This window comes from Panthera pardus, unplaced genomic scaffold (genome assembly GCF_024362965.1).
Source record: "Panthera pardus isolate Hobbes unplaced genomic scaffold, ASM2436296v1 HiC_scaffold_15, whole genome shotgun sequence".
NCBI classification, from domain to species: domain Eukaryota; kingdom Metazoa; phylum Chordata; class Mammalia; order Carnivora; family Felidae; genus Panthera; species Panthera pardus.
The window spans coordinates 8,638,559-8,655,779 of record NW_026526710.1 but is presented as its reverse complement, the minus strand read 5'-3'; the positions used below and the strand labels follow the sequence as shown (position 1 = coordinate 8,655,779).

At 52.8% G+C, this 17,221-nt stretch overlaps 1 protein-coding gene across 2 annotated transcripts in view; it reads left to right on the top strand.

Moving 5' to 3' along the window:
- Positions 1–588: 588 nt before the first annotated feature.
- The window catches only part of TESC (tescalcin), a 52,357-nt gene continuing 35,724 nt past the window's right edge, over positions 589–17,221 (top strand). The window contains exon 1 of one of the 2 annotated variants that reach the window (XM_053902085.1): positions 589–866. In XM_053902085.1, coding sequence (XP_053758060.1) covers positions 809–866 — 58 coding nt within the window. In that variant the 5' untranslated portion in view covers positions 589–808. The remainder of the gene's footprint in view (positions 867–17,221) is intronic. The other variant, XM_019467336.2, reaches the window with a different exon arrangement.

The following is a 17,221-nucleotide window of genomic DNA, read 5'->3' as shown; positions in this document are numbered from 1 at the left end:
GGCATTTTGGAAATGCAGCCTCCAGGGCCTGCCTCAATCAGAATGGTGGGGGAAGGGGGAGTCCCCTGCCCCTCAAGTTTGAGAACCCCACCCCCCACCCCGGGCTCCTGGGCTGTGTTACTAGGATGGGCCGCTCTGGCCTGGGGTTTGTCCGCTTCATCAAGGTGCTGGGGAGGGGCCAAGGACTTTTCCTGGAACAAAGCCAAGCCAAGCACCCCGTGCTCATTTAAGTGGGATTACTATTATTATGTTACCTTCACTGCTGTTCGCCATCGAGCTAGTTAACCCTGGCTGTGTTTCTTCACTGTCCCAGGTGAGTTTCCCTCCTGAGATCTGGGAGGGTGTGGTGGAAGCGGGGTGGGGGTGAACACGGAACCTCCCAGGGGGCTGCTCCCGCCCACCTACACCCCAACTCTGTTCACACCTGCCTCTTTCCAAAGCCGGCGGCGCTGCGGAGGTGGTGCCGAGCCGCGAGGAGCCCGGCCGCTGCGTGGGGGACGGGGGAACCTTAGCCGGTGGGCTCCTAGGCCCTGCACCCCCTTCCACCCCTCCCCACCGTTTCTTGCCGGGGGCAGGGCGCTCGCCCTCCTCCCCGCGGCGCTCGAAGCCGGCGCGCGCTAGGACCGCGGCGCGCCGCCCTCCGCCGCTATAAGAGGCCGCGCTCGCGCCCCACGCGGAACCCGCGGCTCAGAACCGTCCCCGGCGTCCAGACCCGCGCCGGACCCGAGGCCGGACCCAACGCGGCGCAGCCGACGCCAGCCCGGGGCCTGCGAGGGACGCGCGCCCCGGGGTCCCCGCCGCGGGCACCATGGGCGCTGCCCACTCCGCGTCCGAGGAGGTGCGGGAGCTCGTGGGCAAGACTGGCTGTGAGTATCCGCGGGGACGCGGGCGGGGACCGGCGGCCGGCCGGCCGGCCGGCTGGCGCGGGGCTCCCAGCCCACTGCCGCCCGGCCGGCTCCGCGCCGCCGCGCTGTGTGACCTTGGGCCGGCAGCTGGCCCTCTCTGCGCCTCAGTCTCCCCCTCCTGCAAATGGGTCCCCGCCGGCCACTTTGCAGGCTGCGGCGAGGAGCTCCGCGGCGATGCTGAGTAAGTGCCGCGGCCGCTCAGCCTCGGCGCCCTCGGGGTTGGCAGGGAGCCCCCGGGGCCTGGGGACTGCGGACCCGGGAGGGAGCAGGGCTGGGCGGGCGTCCCGGCCGGGAGGGTTGAGCGCCCGGGCCGCCCAGCCGGTGTGCGCGCTCCGCACCTGAAAGTCGTTCGGGTTCGCGAGGCGCAGGGGCCGGAAAGTTTTGAAGTCGACGGGACCTGGGTGGCAGCCGGGCGTTCTCCGGCCGTGTGACCTCGGGCGGGTGAGCGCCTCCCCCTGCGCCTTTGTCCTCCCGTCTGTAAAGTGGGTTCAGGCGGGCCCACCTCTCCGCGTAGCTGGCAGAGCCCGGCGACCTTCCTCAAGCTCGCCTGGGCTCCTGGGACCCGCAGAGGCTGCGCGCCCCGCATCCGGCCCGAGGCTGGGCGCACGGAGCGGTCTGGCCGCGGGGGGCCCCCCGAGCTGACCGCAGGGAAGTGACGGCGGAAGCGTTTGTCCGCCCCAGTCCAGCCCAGCTGGGAACTTGACCCTGGGCTCTGACCTCGGGGTGCCGGGTTCTGCCACCCGCCGTGAAGGGGGGCGTAGACTGAAGACCGAGGGAGGCCGGGTCCCCAGTGCGAGGGGGCGCGCTGGACAGGGCGATGTGAATCCTGCCGACACCGCTTTCTGGCTGTGTGACCTTGGGCTAGTCACTTCCTCTCTCTGTTTCCTTCTCTCTAGAACGAGAGTTCTGCTAGTACCTGCTAGATGCCCAAGATATGGGAGCTGCAGTGTTATTTCAAGGAAAGAGCTGGCACCTGCTTTGAATTTTGTGCAGTCAGCCAGGTCCATAATTGGTCACCTGGGTGGGGGTGGAGGTGACCCAGCCACTTGTGCCCAGGCTGAAAGGCGACCCCTGCTGATCCTAATCTGAACAGCTCTTTCCAGGAGAATTGGGTGAAAATTACAGAAAACACCTTAATAACTGGTCTGGGGAGGGTGTGTGTGTGTGTGTGTGTGTGTGTGTGTGTGTGTGTGTGTACACGTGTGTGTGTACACGCATGCGTGCATACACACATTCACACACACCACGTACATACATGTGTATATCTTCCCGTGGACAAATACAAGAGTATTTGCGACTGGAGGGGGGAAAAGTGTGCAGTATATATAATATGGAACACTTTTTGGTTTAAAAATAATAAGGGGGCGCCTGGGTGGCTCACTTGGTTGAGCGGCCGACTTCGGCTCAGGTCGTGATCTCGCGGTCTGTGAGTTCGAGCCCTGCGTCGGGCTCTGTGCTGACAGCTCAGAGCCTGGAGCCTGCTTTCGATTCTGTGTCTCCCTCTCTCTCTGACCCTCCCCCATTCGTGCTCTGTCTCTCTCTGTCTCAAAAATAAATAAACATTAAAAAAAAATAAGAACCTATGTTTATAATCGCTTTGTTTACATCAAGGACTCTGGAAGGATCCACAAGGAAGAATAATGAATACTTGGAGGTTTGGTGGGAGGGATGAAGGGAGAGGGAGCTTTTCATTATAGTTTTTTAAAATATTTTCATTTTTGAACAATGTATGAATATTTTACTTCAAAGAGTTTTAAGTCCAGTTCAACCCGAAGGCTAACATGAGAGAGGAGGTAGGATTCCCCTCTTTGTTGGGTTTCCCCGGTTAGCTGCACACTCTCTTGCTGCCTTGTGTCTGGACTGGTTGAAATCAGGGTTCCCTGGAGCTGGGATTTCTGCCAGAAGGGTGGGCTGGCCACCAGCCTCCATCACTCAGGCAGCCCCCACACAGGCGGTTGCGGGGGATTCCATCTGTTTGTGAGTTTGACAGGTGATGGCACTGCAGAGCATGATGGGAATCTTGTCAGTTTCCTGGGTCCCTAACGTATGGGGTAGGGGGTGGGGGGAGAAGACTGATGCTGAGTGTTCCCCCTGTAGCTTTCCTACAAATGGCTGATGTGGCTTCCCTTCTTGTGGCCCCAGGATTCTAGTTTTGTACCCCAAAGGGAGAAGAGAGATGGGGGGGGTCAGGAAAGGGGTTCTGAAGTCAGAAAGGAGAATGAATGCCTTCAGTTCTCTGAACTTTCAGCAGGTGGAAAGTTCCACCTAGTTCTCTGATAGGGGCTGGTACAGTCTGGTGCTTTTACCCGTTCAGTGAGTATTTGTTGACCAGGGACTTGGAGATTTAGAGGCTGATGTCCCTGAGGGAAGTTACACAGTGGCATGAGAGTCCGAGGAAGGGCAAGGGAACAATTCTTTAGAGAGGATCAGGAGGGCTTCTCTGCAGAGGCAAAAATGGAACAGAAACCTAAATAGGAAGGAACCAGCTACGTGCAGGTCAGCAAAAAGTACATTTTGGGCAGAGGGAACAGGCAGTGCAAGGGCCCTGTGGCGGGAAGACGTTGAGGACAATAAATGAGAATTGTGTGAGAGGAGGGTGCAGCCATAGTGAGGGCTCAGTTTGTGGGAGGAGCCTGATTTAAAGGGGTCTTGCTAGGTATGTGGCTTTGGGCGAGTGTTTGGTACTATTGGCCGTGTTTTAGACCCATTTGTCCCCATCACTCTGAACCACGGCTAAGAGTTAAAGCTTGGTCCTACTTCTTCCCAGCTGCGTGACCTTAAACAAGTCCTTGTACCTCTGAGCGTCAGTGTCCCCGTCTGGATTCTGGGGCGGTTACGTGGATTCAGTGACATGATGTATATATGTATGTCAGGGGCTTGGCTTGGCATGGGAAGGTCAGCTCCCAGGATCCTGCTCCCACAAGAATCCGTGGGAAGCATTCAGCCTAAAGGCCCAGTCAGCCAAGGAACGGGCTGTGCCCACAACGTCGCTGGGCTCCCCGGCCTCTTTGAGGACCAAGATGGTCCCTAATTTGAAGGGTCAGCCTGGCCCCTCTCTGAGGACTCCATCTGGAACTGATGAGCATGAGATGGTGACAGTGGGCATGATTCCTTGAGCACCAGGCTCTGTGCTGAACCCTCTGCGCGCATTCTGGTGGAATCTTCATAATAACCCTCCATGGAAGATGGCCATGTGGCCATTTTACGGATAAGGAAACTGAGGCTTGGAGGGGTGAAGCCTCCAAGGTGGCAGCCCCGGGGGTCATGAGTGGAGGAGCAGGGGCTCAGAGGATCCCTAAGCCCATTTCCTCCGACACTGTGCTTTCACTGTGTTTTCACTGTGTTGAGTTGCCTCTCTGATGTCTAGGAACGCAGAAGGGGTAGGAACAGGTTGCTCGTCTCTTTTTCTCACCTCCGGGCCGTGGTGCAAGCCATTCCCTCTGCCTGGAGCACTCTTCCCTCGACTGTGCATAATTTGGCGTTTATGTAAGGAGATGCTTCTGTAACCAGCAGCCAGGTTAATATGGCAAACACTTCCCCTCAGGCCTCTTTGCAAACCCCTTCGTCGTGGTTCAGGGCTCTGTGGCGCCCTTCCAGAAGCCGCCCTGGTTACTCTCCATCCAGCCTTTGAGGGTTAATGTGCATCCTCGAGATGGCCACGCCCCCCGCGTCCCCTCCCGTTATAGCACACATCACACCCCGGTGGAACTGTCAGCTCTGTCACCAGCCACCCCCTCGAAGCTTGGCGCTTCTCGACTGCAGGAGACGTGATGTCTTTCTCATTCACCTTTGTGTGTGTGCGTGGTCCTCGGGCCACAAGCCGCTCGTGTTGGAGGGGCGGAGACCCCGGGGACTTTACAACCCAAGGGGTGTTGCCCGGGAGCGACCCCCGGTGCCACCCCACTGGCCGGCCTCCGCCACGCCCGCCCAGCACCGTGAGATCCAGTCTGTGGGCTTCAGCGCTGAGCCAGCCCCGCCAAAAATAGGCCTGAGCGCAAGCTCGCCCACACAGGGCATCTCTGGGTTCCACGCCCACCTCCCCTTGCCTGCGAGAGTCTCCTTGATTGATTTAAAACCTAAAAAAAGTCATCCAACCATCTCTTCTGAGCCGAGAAGGCTGACTACCTAGATTGTTAAAATTCACATTAAACCCTGAGCTGGCCTTTCTCCTTCCACAGCGGGATCAGTCCCGAGGTGTGACAGGGGCCCCCTGACGGGAAGAGAGGCCCCTTGGGAATCACTCACCGAAGGTGTCCGTCCGCTCCCCTTCACCACCTTGAGCAGGCGTGGCCCCTTCCTGCCACCCGCCTCCCTCCCCCCCGCCCCCCCAATCTGGTCTGCTCCTGAGGCTGCGAAGGAAATAATAAATGAAGAATTCTGGGAAAGGTGGAGGGTCTATTTTTTCCTTCAGGCTCCCAAACAGCTCCACAGGCCTATCTATGTACATGCCAAGAAGCTGCCAGAAGGACGAAGGAAAAACAACGTCCCGGATCTAGAGTTGGACCTCGTCATGGTGACAGTGAGTGTGCACCAGGCGCCCGTCATCTGCCGAACTCGGAGCCGAGCCGTGCGGTTTACGTGCACAGCTGCTCTCGGGCCCCCCGCTCCGCCCCCCCTCCCCCCAGGTACACCGTAGATTCCCGTTTCTCGGATGAGGCCCTGGAAGCTTCGGGGAGCGGGCCCCTTGCCCGAGGCCACAGGCTACTGAGAAGTCGAGCCGGGGTTGGGTTTCTGGTCTGCTCCCCAGACCTCTTCACCAGGGACGGAGGCTTGTGTGGCCCACACGGGCGGGTGTGGGTGGCACTGCGTTTTCCACTGGCCTCTGGCCTCCGGGCACTACTCTGAGGTCATAAAGTCCTCGAGCGGCCCCAGACCACAACCTCGGCCTATTTGCCGTGCGTTCTGTTCCCTCTGGATGGCCAGGCGGACCGGACCCCTTCCCGGCCCTCCAGGAGCTCAGGGCCTTTGAGGGGTGCAGGCGCCCTGGCCGGTACCACTGAGTTCCTCTGGTCATCCGCCGAGGCCTGTGAAGTCAAATGACCGATAGCACCTACCCAGCCCCCTTTCTGTTTCCCGCGGGTGGATTATGGCTTTTGCCCTGGGCTCCGGGGTCACTCTGTAAGCCCCAAGAAATAGGGTGCACTGCTGTGTCTGTGGGGCTCTGGCGGGGTGGGGTTGGGACCAGACCCCCAGCGCTCATCAGACTCATGTAAATCCTAAATCCTCCCGTAATAAGAAAATAATTAAAAACATTTTTTTAGGACAAGACGAAAAGTGGCCTCTGGGCAAGGAGGAATAAGCACGTCTGTGGGGCCTGGGGAGGATCTGTCACCACAGGCCGAGCTCTCGGGGTGGGCTGGGGCCCGTGGTCTGGTGGTGATGTGGGCACAGTGGTCCCGGCCCTCGGGAGCCCTCCAGAGCTTGGTAAGGTGGGCAGTATCCAGATTCTTCCACCCCTGCTCATCCCGGGGTGCTTGCGGTGCGGAAATGTGCAGACTGCTTCTGGAAGCCTTTAAAAGGGCCGGGTGGGAAATGCACTTAATTCGTAAGCACCTCTGCCCTCTGGCCCAGCACTGCTAATCCTTTGTACTCCGGCTGGGCCGGATCCTCTCCACTTTTATGGTAGCATATGTTGCCAATTTACAGATGAGGAAATGGAGGCTCAGACACCCGAAGGGACTGCTCAAGGTCACTTAAATGCTGAGTGTGGAACCCAAATTCGAAGCTGACTCTCCCACGTGACCTAAGCCCCACACAAGCTGGACAGAGACCAAGGATCTTGCATGTCTGGGAGAGGCCACGCCATTACACCGTGACCTCGTTGACAGAGTCCCCCATGCTTGTTTACTAAGTTGGCAGAGGGAGAATTGGACCTTGAGGCAGACAGGCTTGGTTTTGCGCTATGAACTGTGGGCTGTCCCCAGGGAGGACAAGCTCAGTGAGGGGGCATCACGAGGGGGAATTGGGGGCTCTGAGAGCGAGAGCTGGAATGTGCTGCCCTCTCCGCTCCGTGGGGTCTTACTGGGTGGCTCACGTCTGTTTCAGAGGAAGAATCTGTATTTTCCCTGCAGGAAAGTAATTGGCAGTCTGCTCAAGACTTCCTATAGCTCCGCGAATTAGGAGTAACCAGATCCCTTATGCGTCTTTCTTTCTCACCCCACCCCCACCCCCAGCCCCACTCGGGCAGGATCTCTTTTTGTGAGTTAATGGCCCCCGGAATGCAGCATGGACTGTCACCAATGCCCAGACATGCCGCAGGACCCAATCATCCAGACGGAATACCTCGAGTGTCGTGTCGATAAGGTGCTTTTTACTCTCGCAGAGCCCTCCAGTATCTGCTATCTCAAGTGGCAGGAACATGGTGTTTTTGGCTCAGAGGTGCCCACTGCTTTGGGGAGATAGGGCGAGGGGCCCTCTCGTACCCACGTTGGTGGGACCAGGCGAGGGGATGGAGAGGAGGCGGCGTCTGGGCCCGTGAGCCTCCCTGCTCCCCGTTCCAACTTTATTATTAATTCATAAAGCCAGAAGGTCGAGTGGGTGATTTGCGCCGGTGGTGGCAGCCACCTTAAGCGCGAGGACAAAAAGGCCCTTTGTTGTTCCAGCAGTGTGACCTTTGCGGATGGGCAAGCTGTCAGAAGTGGGTCTTGGGCTCTTGGCGCGGCTCCCTAGGAGGCGAGAAGGCACATTCAGGTCTCGGGGATCAGGTGCCTCTGGGAGGACGGGCAGGCGGCCAGCAGGAGACCTCACTACCGGCGTGGCTGAGTCCTAGACCGTGATGGAGGGAGAAGGTGGCCACGGCCAAGGACTTTGTGGGCTGAGGTTAGAAGGGGGGTTCCCTTCCTTCCTCCTGAGCGTTCATGCTGGGGTCCCAGTGGTCAAAGAGCCCTCAAGTGAGCACTTAGCAGTTAGGCCCAACACACCTGATGTTCCCGGGGGTTCTCTTGTCTTGTCCTCACCTGCATCCCCCAAGACTGCAGCCAGGGTCCCACACAGGCACATGCTGGCCTCCCCCGACCTTGGCCCATAGCAGCAGATAGATGCGGCTTTGAACTGTGGCACCGCCTTTCCCTGTCTGGGCGAGTAACTTTGCTTCCACGTCTTGGTTTTCTCATCTGTCAGATGGGCACGTGTTGCAGGGCTATTGGGAGGATTAAATGAGAATTTTAGCAAAGCCCTTGACACATCGTAAGTGTTCAGTAGCTGTTGGCAAGTACTAATTCCATTAGAAACCACTCGGAGGCAGGGGTGCCTGGGTGGCTCAGTCAGTTGAGCGTCCGACTTCAGCTCAGGTCGTGATCTCGCGGTCTGTGGTTTCGAGCCCCGCGTCGGGCTCTGTGCCGACAGCTCGGAGCCTGGAGCCTGTTTCAGATTCTGTGTCTCCCTGTCTCTCTTTTCCTCCCCCGCTCACACACTCTCTCTCTCTCTCTCTCTCAAAAATAAATAAACATTAAGGGGCGCCTGGGTGGCTCAGTCGGTTAAGCATCCGACTTTGGCTCAGGTCATGATCTCACCGTCTGTGAGTTCGAGCCCCGCATCGGGCTCTGTGCTGACAGCTCAGAGCTTGGAGCCTGTTTCAGATTCTGTGTCTCCCTCTCTCTCTGACCCTCCCCCGTTCATGCTCTGTCTCTCTCTGTCTCAAAAATAAATAAACTTTAAAAAAAAATTAAAAATAAATTAAAAATAAATAAATAACAAAAAAAAGGAACCATTCAGGGGCTGGCTGTGTTCCTCCCTTTTTAAAGTTTCATTTCATTTTTCATTTTGTGGAGAGTGGGGGAGCGGGGCAGAGGCAGAGAGAGAATCTTCAGGCTCCATGCTCAGTGTGGAGCCCGATACGGGCTTCATCCCACGACCCTGGGATGGTGACCTGAGCCCAGATTGAGAGTTGGATGCTTAACCGACAGAACCACCCAGGCGCCCCATACAATTTTTCCCTTTTAGGGCATTCTGTAACTTCGCTAATTCATTTCATTTTTTGACATGGCCGCCGTATGACACAAGTGACGTTAGTCTTTGTCTTTCCCTGTACTGATGATCAGGGACCTTAACACGCCTTAATTTGCATCACTCTGTGGTACTTTTTCTGTTTTTGAAAGCCACTCATTGGTTTGATTATTCCTATACGCAGACCCTATTAATTCTTGGAACAGTTTTCCCCCACAGATCTCATTTTCTTATGTGTTCCACCTTTCCATAGGTTTTTCAGTGAGTCTCTGAGTCAGCAGCTGTCTGAAAGTGACTAGATTTTGCCAGGATCCTCCGGGGATCACTGGCTGGCTATATCTTCTCTCAGCACTTTGGTTTTGGTCCCTTGTTGCTGTTGAGAAGTCAGCTCTTTGGTCTGATTCTTTTGTGTGAAATCTGCTTTTGTACCTCTGAGATTTTTGGGGTTTTGTTTTTGTTTTTAACTGCACTTTGTCTAGGTGGATTTGTTTTATTTGTCCTGCTTGAGAATGGTTTATGCTCTTTTATTCTGAAGAAGGCTTAGGTCTTACAGTATGAAAAATGTTCTCTCCCCGACCCTTCTCTTTATTTTCTTCTTCAGTAATTCCTATTAGAAATACATTGGACCGGGGTGCCTGGGTGGCTCAGTCAGTTAAGCGTCTCGCTTTGGCTCAGGTCATGATCTCACCATCTGTGAGTTCGAGCCCCACGTCGGGCTCTGTGCTGACAGCTTGGAGCCTGCTTCAGATTCTGTGTCTCCCCCTCTCTCTGACCCTCCCCTGCTCATGCTCTGTCTCTCTCTGTCTCAAAAATAAATAAACATTAAAAAAAATTAAAAAAACAGAAATATGTTGGACCATGTCATTCTGTCCTGAATGCCTCTTTACTCCTCTCTGATATTTTCTATCGTTTTACTGCTTTTTGCTGTATTTGGAGTCTTTTTCTTAGGTCTCTCTTCCACTTCACTAATTCTCTCTTTAGCTATTAAAATCTTGCCGCCCCAGGGTGCCTGGGTGGCTCAGTCAGTTGGGCATCCAGCTTCGGCTCAGGTCATGATCTTCCCATCAGTGAGTTCAAGCCCCACATCGGGCTCTGTGCTGACAGCTCGGAGCCTGGAGCCTGCTTCGGATTCTGTGTCTCCCTCTCTCTCTCTGCCCCTCCCCTGCTTGTGCTCTGTCTCTCTCAAAAATAAACATTAAAAAATTTTAAATCTTGCTGCCCCTTAAGTTTTCAAGTTCCAATGACTTTTAAAAAAAAAACACGGGTCACCTGGGTAGCCCAGTCAGTTAAACGACTGACTCTTGATTTCAGCTCAGGTCCTGATCTCATGGTTGTGAGATCAGGCCCACATTGGGCTCTGCACTGACCATGTGGAGCCTGCTTGGGATTTTCTCTCTTCCTCTCTCTCTCTCTGCCCTTCTCCTGCTCCTGTGTGTGCACACTATGTCTCAAAAAAACTTAAAACATTTTTTTTTTTACAAGTTCTATATGGTTTTCAAACTCACTGCTTTTGTCATAGTGTTCTTTCATTATTTGTAAAAATTTAACGCTTACTACATGGTTTCTTCTGTTTCACCCTCTTGTGGTGCCATTCCTTGTTAAAATTAAAGAAAAAATTTAAGTAAACTCTACCCCCAACGTGGGGCTCAAACTTACAACCCCAAGATCAAGAGTTAGGTGCTCTACCGACTGAGCCAGCCAGGCATGCCCCCCCACTCCCGATTTTTAAAAAAATTTTTTTAAAATGTTTATTTATGTTTGAGAGACCGAGAGAGACAGAGTGTGAGCAGGTGAGGGGCAGAGAGAGGGAGACACAGAATCTGAAGCTTCCAGGCTCCAGGCTCCAAGCTGTCAGCATAGAGCCCGACGTGGGGCTTGAACTCACGAACTGTGAGATCACGACCCGAGCGAAGTCGGATGTTTAACCAATTGAGCCACCCAGGCGCCCCCCGATTTTTTTATTGAAAAAAATTTCTTGAAGTATAATTGACATACAATGTTAGTAAGTGATCTAGTGATTTGCCAATTCTGGACATTACGCAGTGCTCAGCACAGTAAGTGTGGTCACCGTTTATCACCATACGGTGTCATGACGATAGTATTGTCTCTATTCCGCACGCCTACCTTTCATCTCTGTGACCGAAAGTTTGTGAGCCTTAATCCCTTTCACCCATTCCTCCTCCCACACCTTCTCTCTGGCAACTACCAGCTCCTTGTATTCAAGAGTCTGTTTTGTTTTCTAGATACTACATAGCAGTGAAATCCTATGGTATTTGTCTTTCTCCGACTTATTTCACTTCGCATAATTCCCTCTAGGTCCATCCTGGATCTTGTATTGTCGGATCTTGTCGTCGGCGACACTTGGGTGCTTCCGTATTTTGGCCATTGTAAATAGTGCTGCGATCAACATAGGGGTGCGTGTGTTTTCAAATTCGTGTTTCCATTTTCTTTGGGTAAAATACCCAGGAGTGGAATTACTGGCTCGTGTGATTTTTTTTTTTTTTTTTTTTTTTTTTTTTGAGGAAACTTCATGCTGTTTTCCACGGCTGTTATGCCAATTTACATTCTTACCGGCAGTGTTCGAGAGTCCCTTTTCTCCACACCCTCACCACCACTCATTTGTCTTTTTGATATTAACCATTCTCACTGGTGTGAGGTGATCTCTCATTGTGGTTTAAATTTGCGTTTCCCTGAGGAATGATATTAAACATCTTTTCACGTCTGATGGCCATCACTTTTCTTATATATCTTCTTAATGTTTATTTGGGAGGTAGGGAGAGTACGAGTGGGGAAGGGGCAGAGAGAGGAGGGGTTAGAAGATCTTAGATGGGCTCCACGCTGAGAGCTGAGTCCGACACAGGGCTCAAACTCATGAACCTTGAGACCATGACCTGAGCCGAAGTCAGACACTGAACTGACTGAACCACCCAGGCTCCCCTGGCCATCTTCTCTCTTTGCGAAAAAAAGGTCTATTCAGGTCCTCTGCTTGTTTTTTAAATAGAATTGTTCGGCGTTGGGGGGGGGAGGGGGTTGGTGTTAAATTGTATGAGTTCTTTATATACCTTGGATATTAACCTCTTAATGCACGTGCCATTTGCAAATATCTTCTCCCATTTGGTAGGTTGCCTTTTGGTTTTGTTGATGGCTTCTTTTGCTATGCAAAAGCTTTTTAGTTTAGTTTAGTGGTCCCATTTGTTTCTAAGCTTGATGTCCGAGAGATTATTGCCCGTGTTTTCTCTCGGGGCTTTTATAGTTTCAGGTCTCGTATTTAGGTCTTTAACCCATTTTGAGTTTGTTTTTTTGGGTATGGTGTGAGCAAGTAGTCCAGTTCTATTTTTTTTTTTTTTTTTTTTTGCACGTAGCTGTCCGAGTTTTCCCAACACTGCTTATTGGAAAGACTGTTTCTTCCCCATTGTGTATTCTCGCCTCCTTTGTCATAGATTAATTGACCACAGGAGCATAAGTTTATTTCTGGGCCCTTGTTCCTGTTGCAGTGACGTAGGTGTCTATTTTTTTTTGCCAGTACTGTTTTGAGTATTAGAGCTTTGTAGTAGGTTTTGAAATCTGGAACCTGTAAGTCCATCTTTCTCAAGATTGCTTTTGCTATTTCGGGTCTTTCATGGTTCCATACAAATTTTAGGCTCATTTGTTGTAGTTCCGTGAAAAATGCTTTTTGCTGTTTTGATAGGCATTGCTTTGAATCTATAGATTACTTTGGGTAGTAGAGACATTGAACAATATTCTGCCAATCCATGAAGATGGTATATCTTCCTATCTGTGTCCTCTTGAATTTCATTTATCAGCATTTTATGGTATATTCACAGTATATGTCTTTCCTTCCTTGGTTAAGTTTATTCTTTTTGGTGCAGTTATAAATGGGGTTGTTTTCTTAATTTCTTTATCTGCCACTTCATTATTAGTGGATAGAATTGCAACAGATTTCTGTATATTCTGTATCCTACAACTTTACTGGAATTCATTTTGTTTCATGTCTGACTGCTGCAGCTAGGAGGACTTCCTATGTTGAAGAAAAGTGGTGAGAGAGGACAACCCTGTCTTGTTCCTGATCTTAGAGTAAAAGTTCTCAGTTTTTCACCATTGAGTATGATGTTAGCTGTGAGTTTTTCGACTATGGACTTTGTTACGTTCGGGTATGTTCTCTCTAAATCCCCTTAAGAGTTTTAATCCTGAATGGATATCTTGTCAAATGCTTTTTCTGCATCTTTTGTTATGATCACAAGGCTTTTATCTTTTCTCTTGTTAGTGTGATGTATCACTTTGATTGATTTGCAAATATTGAAACACCCTTGCATCCCTGGAATAAATCCCACCAGATCGTGATGTTATTAACACATTTAAAACAAAAAGGGTGCCCTTCCTTTTGTTAATTGTGTCTGCTGATGGTCCCTTACGGTGATTCATTTGCCTGTGTGGTTTGATTTTTGATTATGAGCTCATGTTCGACTGGGCTGCCTCCCCTGGTTTTCACATCCTCTTGGAACTATCTTCAGTGCCCGATTTATGCTGAGGCCAAACCAAGTGGAGAAGGGCTTATCTAAAGTACCTCTCCTGGGGCGCCTGGGTGGCTCAGTCGGTTAAGCGGCCGACTTCGGCTCAGGTCATGATCTCACGGTCCGTGAGTTTGAGCCTCGCGTCGGGCTCTGGGCTGACAGCTCAGAGCCTGGAGCCTGTTTCAGATTCTGTGTCTCCCTCTCTCTCTCTGACCCTCCCCCGTTCATGCTCTGTCTCTCTCTGTCTCAAAAATAAATAAACGTTAAAAAAATAAAAATAAAAAAAAAAATAAAGTACCTCTCCCATGAGGGTCCCTCACAGTGCTTTTCATTTATTTCTAGTACCTTAGAGATGTCACTGGTCTAGAAACACTTTTTGCATTGATTCCTCAATTTGGCTTTCCTGCACCACACGGGTTTGGATCTTGCCCCTGTGCACGGCACAGACTTGGCATCTTGGTACATCACAGGCCTGCCCCCTTGCTCCTGCATCCGGTCACCTCCTTAGCCAAGTCCACTTCCTTGCTGATTGTCGGAGACAGTAGGGAATACTTTTTCTAGCCCATCTTCCATGGGGAAGCAGCCTTTTATGCTTCAGCTTCTGATAGGAGTCTCCCTTCTAGCCTCCATAGAACCACGGCCACTTCTGTCACTCGGTGGGCTGGAAGCTTCCTACCCTTAGCTGTTAGAGCCTGTAACCATTCTCACAGCCCTGGGCCACCTCAGCAGCATCTCATACTCCCACCCTGCTGGGTGTGACGTCCCTCCTTGCTTCTGGCCTTGAGAGTGTCCCTTGCTTTTGAGCTTAGTGGTGTATGTGAGGTTTTTCCTATTTTATCCAGTGCTTCAGGGATCTGTGCTGGGACGGAGGGTCTGTGTTAGTTGCACGTAGCAGGAACTGGAGTTCTTTACCTAATAAGCCTTCCTGCTTTCGGTGAGCCTGTCTCCGCTTGATTTGGCCTCCATCTAATTCTGGAGTTGAAGATAGTTCTGGAAGGATGTGGGAAGCCATTTGTTTCCTTGGATGTTCTGAAAGACGCCCACTCTTCAAATCTCTGCTGGTTCACTCACATCTCCCCCCACCCGCCTTCCCCGTCTTTAGTCTTCTTATTACAACGGAGACCTCTTTGTTTCTTTAGTGACATAAATGATACGGTTCCTTGTCCCCCTCGTCCTCAACTTTGGGCACAGAGCAGCTCCTGCCTCTGAGTAAATGCTACCACATGGCAGTTATTGCTGGGATCAGGCAAATGGCAAAGCGCACAGCAGTAGGAAGGTGAGCACAGATGAGCAAAGACCAGGCTGTGTGCTTCCGAGAGTGGTGCTCACCCACTCTGACCGGGTGCCAAGGTTCCTCATCGCTCATGGGAAAAGGATAGTTTCCAAAGTCAAGCCCCTTCATTCTGTCTCAGCTTTTGCTATGGAAGATTCATTCTGCGAGGAAAGATACCCACAGAGATCCTTAGGAGACCCTCCATACTTGAGACTAAAATAAAAGCCATCCCCGTGCTGGCCGGGGCCTGGGGCAGCCCCTCCCAGGAGTCCCTTGGCTGTAACTTAGAGACTGAGTTGAAGTTGGCATGAAAAGGGTTCGAAGGTGCTGGATAAAAGCCAGTAGCGGACCTCCTTGTTCCTACTTCTGCTTTGGAGACTAGAATTGGCTTTGATAATTTCCTTCTCAAGGCCGAGTGCGTCTTGGTGGGTTTTTTTTTTAAGTTTGCTTATTTTTGAGAGCACGCTCATGAGCGCAGGGGGAGGCTAGTGGGCAGAGAGGGAGAGAGAGCATCCCAAGTGGGCTTCGTGCTGCCAGCGCAGAGCCCGATTTGGCGCTCGAACTCACGAACTGCGGGATCATGACCTGAGCTGAGATCACGAGTTGGGACGCTTACCCAACTGAGCCACCCAGGCGCCCTGCATCGCTGGTTTATTTACAAATCCCGGCGGTGAGGCGTGGTCCCTGATGGGTCCACACTGAGCGTGTGGCGCAGGGGAAGGACGGAAGCAGGGCGTCCGTGAAGCCACGCGAAGCATCTTCTGTACGATGGGCTGGTCCCTTTCCAGGCTGTGGAGGTCTCCATCCACTCTTACCCCTCCTCCCCCCACCTCCCTCCCGAGGCCCAGGATTAGTCATTGCTTTGGCTGTAGCCCCAGGCAGCGTGCAGTTGCCTCTTCCCTCCCCTGTGAGTGAGCTGGGAGACCTCGGAGGAGCAGAGTAGGTACCACAGGATTATTACTTTAAGGGCATCGTCATAGCTCTAGTGGCAACTCTGGTGTCTCAGCTCTTCCCGCTGGGCCCGGTGCAAAATACATGTGATTTTCTTTATTTAAAATTTAAAAAAAAAATTGTTAATGTTTATTTATTTTTTTAATGTTTATTTTTGAGAGAGACCGAGACAGAATGTGAGTGGGTGAGGGGCAGAGAGAGAGGGAGGCACAGAATCCGAAGCCGGCTCCGGGCTCCGAGCTGTCAGCACAGAGCCCCATGTGGGGCTTGAACTCACGAACCCCGAGATCACGAACCGAGCCTAAGTCGGACGCCCAACCCACGGAGCCACCCAGGTGCCCCTGATTTTTTTTATTTAATTGGGGAAAGACTCACACAACCTAAAACTTCCTATAGTCACCATTTTTGAACCTACAGTTCGCTGGCTTAGTTAAGCACATCCACGGTGTTGTGCGGCCATCAGTTCCAGGGCATCCTCACCGCCCCCCCCCCCAAAAAAGAAACTTTGTGCCCATTAGCTGCCCCTGAAATCCCCCCGCGCACAGCCCGTGGCAACCACAAATCTGCTTTCTGAACCCGTGGACTCGCCTTTTTGGATGCTCCATGTAAATGGCAGGCTACAGCGGTGGCCTTGGGTGCTTGGCATCCTGTTTTCAAGGTCGTCTGTGCTGCAGCAGGTGTCCATGCTTCCTTCCTTTCTGTGGTGGGATGATGTCGGGCTGCGTAGAGCTACCCCGTTTTGTTCATCTGTCGACCACTTGATGCACGCTTGGGTGTCCCTACCCTCTGTGGATCGCGCATGGCGTGTCTGCGACTCTGATTGTTTTCCGGGGCGTGGACAGCTTCAGGAGGGTGGTGCTCTTGTGATCTCTGTATTCCGGGGGAGGCGGGGACAGTTTAGTGGGACGGGAAGCTGGGGACCGAGCCAGCAGCTCTTGGCAGAGATGTTGTTAGCTCACCTTTCTGTCTGGCCTGGCTCACCTCTGTATTTGGGGACTTTGGCTGGTGCTTGGGTTCAGTCCTGGCCGGTCTGTGAGGACATGGCAAGCAGGAGAGCTTTGGGGGCCCTGGAAGCCACCGAGACCTTCCCAGGGATGCCACTTGGCGTCCTGGGGCCTGCATCCAGGGCAGCACAGCTGGGGAGACGGGGAGGCAGGTGGCTCCTGCAGAGCCCCTGGAGAGATCAGGTGCATAATGTCAGCCGCCCTTGTCCTTGCAACTGCGTTTTGAGACCCCCACCCCCACCCCCACCCCCGGACGGCTACACCAGCCGACCCCTCAACGGGTTCCCTGCATCCTGTCCTCTGCATCCACTCTGCATACTGTCACCAGGCACATGCGATCTTGTCCCTTCCCTTAGCGTCCTATGTAAACTCAGGGTGAGGTCTGAATGCTTGAGTTCAGTATGTGTGACTGCCGCTACTTACCTCCTTTCTCCGCTGTCCTCAGCCTGCCTTCTGCCTGGGCTGAAGAACCCGGGGCTTCCTGAGCTCTGCCCACCCTGATCTGCCAGCCCTGCCCTCCCCTCCCCAGCCTGGCCCTCAGCCTTCAGGATCCCACAGGGCATCAGCTCCCTATGGGTGCTCCTTGGCAAGCTGACACCACGTTTCTTACCCTGGATCCCAGGGGGGTGACAT